Raw genomic sequence first — 6,000 nt, forward strand, 5'->3', positions numbered from 1 at the left:
GGTGCTGCCGAAGAAGCCTTGGCGAGTTGCTGCAGTGCATCTTGTAGATGGTTAACACTGCAGCCACGGTGCGCCGGTGGTGGAGGGAGTGAATGTATAAGGGGGTGGATGGGGTGCCAATCAAGGAGGCTGCTTTGTCTTGGATGGTGTCGAGCTTCTTGAGTGTTGTTGGAGCTGCACTCATCCAGGCAAGTGGAGAGTATTCCATCACACTCCTGCCTTGTGACTTGTAGATGGTGGAAAGACTTTGGGGAGTCTGGAGGTGAGACACTCGCCACAGGAAACCGAGCCTCTGACCTGCTCTTGCTTGTTGGAGATAGTCATTGTCTGGCACTTGTGTGGCGCGAATGTTACCTGCCACTTATCAGCCCAAACCTGAATGTCGTCCAGGTCTTGCTGCATGCGGGCATGGACTGCTTCATTATCTGAGCTGTTACGAATGGAATGGAACACTGTGCAGTCATCAGCGAATATCCCCACTTCTGACCTTATGTTGGAGGGTCATTGATGAAGCAGCTGAAGATGGTTGGGCCTAGGACACTGCCCTGAGGAACTCCTGCAGCGATGTCCTGGGGCTGTGATGATTGGCCTCCAACAACCACAGCCATTTTCCTTTCTACTAGGTATGACTCCAGCCAGTGGAGAGCTTTCCCCCCGATTCCCATTGACTTCAGTTTTACTAGGGCTCCTTGATGCCACACTCGGTCAAATGCTGCATTGATGTTAAGGGCAGAAACCCTCACCTCATCTCTGGAATTCAACTCTTTTGTCCATGTTTGGACCAAGACTGTAATGAGGTCTGGAGCCGAGTGGTCCTGGCGGAACCCAAACTGGGCATCAGTGAGCAGGTTATTGGTGAGTACATGCCACTTCATTGCACTGTCGAAGACATATCTAACCCGTGCTGTACCTGCCCTGAGATTGTTTGATGGGACAGTGTAGAGGGAGCTTTACTCTGTATCTAACCCGTGCAGTACCTGCCCTGGGAGTGTTTGATGGGACAGTGTAGAGGGAGCTTTGCCCTGTATCTAACCCGTGCTGTACCTGCCCTGGGAGTGTCTGATGGGACAGTGTAGAGGGAGCTTTACTCTGTATCTAACCCATGCTGCACCTGCCCTGAGATTGTTTGATGGGACAGTGTAGAGGGAGCTTTACTCTGTATCTAACCCGTGCAGTAACTGCCCTGGGAGTGTTTGATGGGACAGTGTAGAGGGAGCTTTACTCTGTATCTAACCCGTGCTGTACCTGCCCTGGGAGTGTTTGATGGGACAGTGCAGAGGGAGCCTTACTCTGTATATAACCCATGCTGCACCTGCCCTGGGAGTGTTTGATGGGACAGTGTAGATTGAGCTTTACTCTGTATCTAATCCGTGCTGTACCTGCCCTAGGAGTTTTTGATGCGAGAGTGTAGAGGGAGCTTTACTCTGTATCTAACCACGTACTGTACCTGTCCTGGGAGTGTTTGATGGGACAGTGTAGAGGGAGCTTTACTCTGTATCTAACCCATGCTGTACCTGCCCTGGGAGTGTTTGATGGGACAGTGTAGAGGGAGCTTTACTCTGTATCTAACCCGTGCTGTACCTGCGCTGGGAGTGTTTGATGGGACAGTGTAGAGGGAGCTTTACTCTGTATCTAGCTCGTGCTGTACCTGCGCTGGGAGTGTTTCATGGGACAGTGTAGAGGGAGCTTTAATCTGTATTTAACCCGTGCTGTACCTGCCCTGGGAGTGTTTGATGGGACAGCGTAGAGGGAGCTTTACTCTGTATTTAACCCGTGCTGTACCTGCCCTGGGAGTCTTTGATGGGACAGTGTGGTGGGAGCTTTAATCTGTATTTAACCTGTGCTGTACCTGCCCTGGGAGTGTTTGATGGGACAGTGTAGAGGGAGCTTTACTCTGTATCTAACCCATGCTGTACCTGTCCTGGGAGTGTTTGATGGGACAGTGTAGATTGAGCTTTACTCTGTATCTAATCCGTGCTGTACCTGCCCTAGGAGTTTTTGATGGGAGAGTGTAGAGGGAGCTTTACTCTGTATCTAACCGCGTGCTGTACCTGCCCTGGGAGTGTTTGATGGGACAGTGTGGTGGGAGCTTTAATCTGTATTTAACCTGTGTTGTAACTGCCCTGGGAGTGTTTGATGGGACAGTGTAGAGGGAGCTTTACTCTGTATCTAACCCGTGCTGTACCTGCCCTGGGAGTGTTTGATGGGACAGTGTAGAGGGAGCTTTACTCTGTATCTAACCCGTGCTGTACCTGCCCTGGGAGTGTTTGATGGGACAGTGTAGAGGGAGCTTTACTCTGTATCTAACCCGTGCTGTACCTGCCCTGGGAGTGTTTGATGGGACAGTGTAGAGGGAGCTTTACTCTGTATCTAGCTCATGCTGTACCTGCCCTGGGAGTGTTTAATGGGACAGTGTAGAGGGAGCTTTGCTCTGTATCTAACCTGTGCTGTACCTGCCCTGGGAGTGTTTGATGGGACAGTGTAGAGGGAGCTTTACTCTGTATCTAACCCGTACTGTACCTGCCCTGGGAGTGTTTGATGGGACAGTGTAGAGGGAGCTTTACTCTGTATCTAACCCGTGCAGTACCTGCCCTGGGAGTGTTTGATGGGACAGTGTAGAGGGAGATTTACTCTGTATCTAACCCGTGCTGTACCTGCGCTGGGAGTGTTTGATGGGACAGTGTAGAGGGAGCTTTATTCTGTATCTAACCCATGCTGTACCTGCCCTGGGAGTGTTTGATGGGACAGTGGAGAGGGAGCTTTACTCTGTATCTAGCTCGTGCTGTACCTGCCCTGGGAGTGTTTGATGGGACAGTTTAGAGGGAGCTTTACTCTGTATCTAACCCGTGCTGTACCTGCCCTGGGAGTGTTTGATGGGACAGTGTAGAGGGAGCTTTACTCTGTATCTAACCCGTGCAGTACCTGCCCTGGGAGTGTTTGATGGGACAGTGTAGAGGGAGCTTTACTCTGTATCTAACCCGTGCAGTACCTGCCCTGGGAGTGTTTGATGGGACAGTGTAGAGGGAGCTTTACTCTGTATCTAACCCGTGCTGTACCTGCCCTGGGAGTGTTTGACGGGACAGTGTAGAGGGAGCTTTACTCTGTATCTAACCCGTGCTGTACCTGCCCTGGGAGTGTTTGATGGGAGAGTGTAGAGGGAGCTTTACTCTGTATCTAACCCGTGCTGTACCTGCCCTGGGAGTGTTTGATGGGACAGTGTAGAGGGAGCTTTACTCTGTATCTAACCCGTGCTGTACCTGCCCTGGGAGTGTTTGATGAGACAGTGTAGAGGGAGCTTTACTCTGTATATAACCCGTGCTGTACCTGCCTGGGAGTGTTTGATGGGACAGTGTAGAGGGAGCTTTACTCTGTATCTAACCCCGTGCTGTACCTGCCCTGGGAGTGTTTGATGGGACAGTGTAGAGGGAGCTATACTCTGTATCTAACCCGTGCTGTACCTGCCCTGGGAGTGTTTGATGGGACAGTGTAGAGGGAGCTTTACTCTGTATCTAACCCGTGCTGTACCTGCCCTGGGAGTGTTTGATGGGACAGCGTAGAGGGAGCTTTACTCTGTATCTAACCCGTGCTGTACCTGCCCTGGGAGTGTTTGATGGGACAGTGTAGAGGGAGCTTTACTCAGTATCTAACCCGTGCTGTACCTGCCCTGGGAGTGTTTGATGGGACAGTGTAGAGGGAGCTTTACTCTGTATCTAACCCGTGCTGTACCTGCCCTGGGAGTGTTTGATGGGACAGTGCAGAGGGAGCTTTACTCTGTATCTAACCCGTGCTGTACCTGCCCTGGGAGTGTTTGATGGGACAGTGTAGAGGGAGCTTTACTCTGTATCTAACCCATGCTGTACCTGCCCTGGGAGTGTTTGATGGGACAGTGTAGAGAGAGCTTTACTCTGTATCTAACCCATGCTGTACCTGCCCTGGGAGTGTTTGATGGGACAGTGTAGAGGGAGCTTTACTCTGTATCTAACCCTGTGTTGTACCTGCCCTGGGAGTGTTTGATGGGACAGTGTAGAGGGAGCTTTACTCTGTATCTAACCCGTGCTGTACCTGCCCTGGGAGTGTTTGATGGGACAGTGTAGAGGGAGCTTTACTCTGTATCTAACCCATGCTGTACCTGCCCTGGGAGTGTTTGATGGGACAGTGTAGAGGGAGCTTTACTCTGTATCTAACCCATGCTGTACCTGCCCTGGGAGTGTTTGATGGGACAGTGTAGAGGGAGCTTTACTCTGTATCTAACCCTGTGTTGTACCTGCCCTGGGAGTGTTTGATGGGACAGTGTAGAGGGAGCTTTACTCTGTATCTAACCCGTGCTGTACCTGCCCTGGGAGTGTTTGATGGGACAGTGTAGAGGGAGCTTTACTCTGTATCTAACCCATGCTGTACCTGCCCTGGGAGTGTTTGATGGGACAGTGTAGAGAGAGCTTTACTCTGTATCTAACCTGTGCTGTACCTGCCCTGGGAGTGTTTGATGGGACAGTGTAGAGGGAGCTTTACTCTGTATCTAACCCGTGCTGTACCTGCCCTGGGAGTGTTTGATGGGACAGTGTAGAGGGAGCTTTACTCTGTATCTAACCCATGCTGTACTTGCGCTGGGAGTGATCCGTTCCTTCGCACTACCCTCACTCAGAATGGTGAGATGAGATGAGGCCGGCAGGGACCACGAGTCTGATGAAATTTCTGTTGATGTAAAGAAGCTGAAGTAAACAGACAGTAAAGCAGGAATAATTTTTAAAAAAACAATATTTATAATGGTGTAGATCAGGAGTGCAACACTTTTTCACGTGTGATGTTTCATTTTGAATTGGTAGAGAGACCATTACTGGGGGAGGGTCACACGACGGGGAGACGGTGCCGCACGATGGACGGGGACAGCCCCTCCTGAGGCAGAGCCAGTGATCCCGAAACTGACTGACAGCAGCTTGAAGAAGGAGGCCTAACCCTCGGAATAGAATTCAGCCATCAGTTTGGTCATCCTACCTTTTGCAGCAGCAGGAGTGTGTTCCTGCAGAGGGCTGCTCTCTCCAGTCAGGCTGTGAAGAGTCGATCGAGCAGATCTCCTGGGAGCAGGAGTTGGTCGCTGCCATTCTGCGTGGGAATGAAAGCCCATCAGTGGATTCAACACAGCGTCACTGTCCTGCATTCCTGCCGCAACTGCCCTCTTCCACTCCCCGCTTTATAAGTAATTAGCTTGAGAATTAACGATGGACTGCCGGGTATTCAAAGAATTTCCAATTTCCCGGGGCTGACTGCTTTTTAAACATTTCAGTGGTGAGGGATGGCCTAGAAACAAGCACTAATATTACAGTAATAAAGCTGCTGAAACATCAGGGATGATTTTATTACTGGGAGATTAATGGTGTACTATTGAAACAGACACTAATATTACAGTAATAAATTTACTCAAACATCAGGAGGGGAATCGTAACTTTGAGTGAGGAAAATAAAGGCGAGTCAGCTTGGCTCGATTGGTAGCTCTCCCCTGCCTTAGTCAGACAGTCACTGGGTTCAGCCCAGTGCTGGAATGGAGCGCATGATCCAGGCTGACTCTCCAGTGTAGCGCTGAGGGAGTGCTGCACTGTCAGAGGTGCCGTCTTTTAGATCAGACTTTAAAATTGTAATGCCATCTGTACAGGTGCATGTCACAGAGCCCGTGGCATATTACGGGGAGCATACTTGAATTACACTGGTTCTACTGCTATTATCAGCCTGTGGGAGTGTCAATTTATTGACTGTGGTAAAGGCCTCAGGACATGCTCAATCAGGTCAGCTGCCTGAAGCACGTCAGTGCAAGATGTGACGGCCGTCACAATGTCAAAACCCACATCATTCTCAGGGTCCAAAGATTGATTTCTAACAACTTCACTGATCTGCATCAAACATAAAACTTGACCAACACATAGGAACAAATGCATTAGCAGGTTAGAGGGAGCTTTACTCTGTATCTAACCCGCGCTGTACCTGCCCTGGGAGTGTTCGATGGGACAG

The 6,000-nt window shown here is 50.4% G+C and overlaps 1 protein-coding gene across 1 annotated transcript in view; it reads right to left on the reverse strand.

Moving 5' to 3' along the window:
• Positions 1-5,155, reverse strand: part of LOC147123818 (apolipoprotein L6-like) — a 90,629-nt gene extending 85,474 nt beyond the window's left edge. Inside the window, exon 1 of the mRNA XM_085967275.1 lies at positions 4,993-5,155. Within this exon, the coding sequence (XP_085823401.1) occupies positions 4,993-5,155 (163 nt within the window). The remainder of the gene's footprint in view (positions 1-4,992) is intronic.
• Between the last annotated feature and the right edge of the window lie 845 nt (positions 5,156-6,000).

This window comes from Somniosus microcephalus, chromosome 2 (genome assembly GCF_052327205.1).
Source record: "Somniosus microcephalus isolate GS21.2 chromosome 2, FLI_Smic_1.0, whole genome shotgun sequence".
Lineage (NCBI taxonomy): Eukaryota > Metazoa > Chordata > Chondrichthyes > Squaliformes > Somniosidae > Somniosus > Somniosus microcephalus.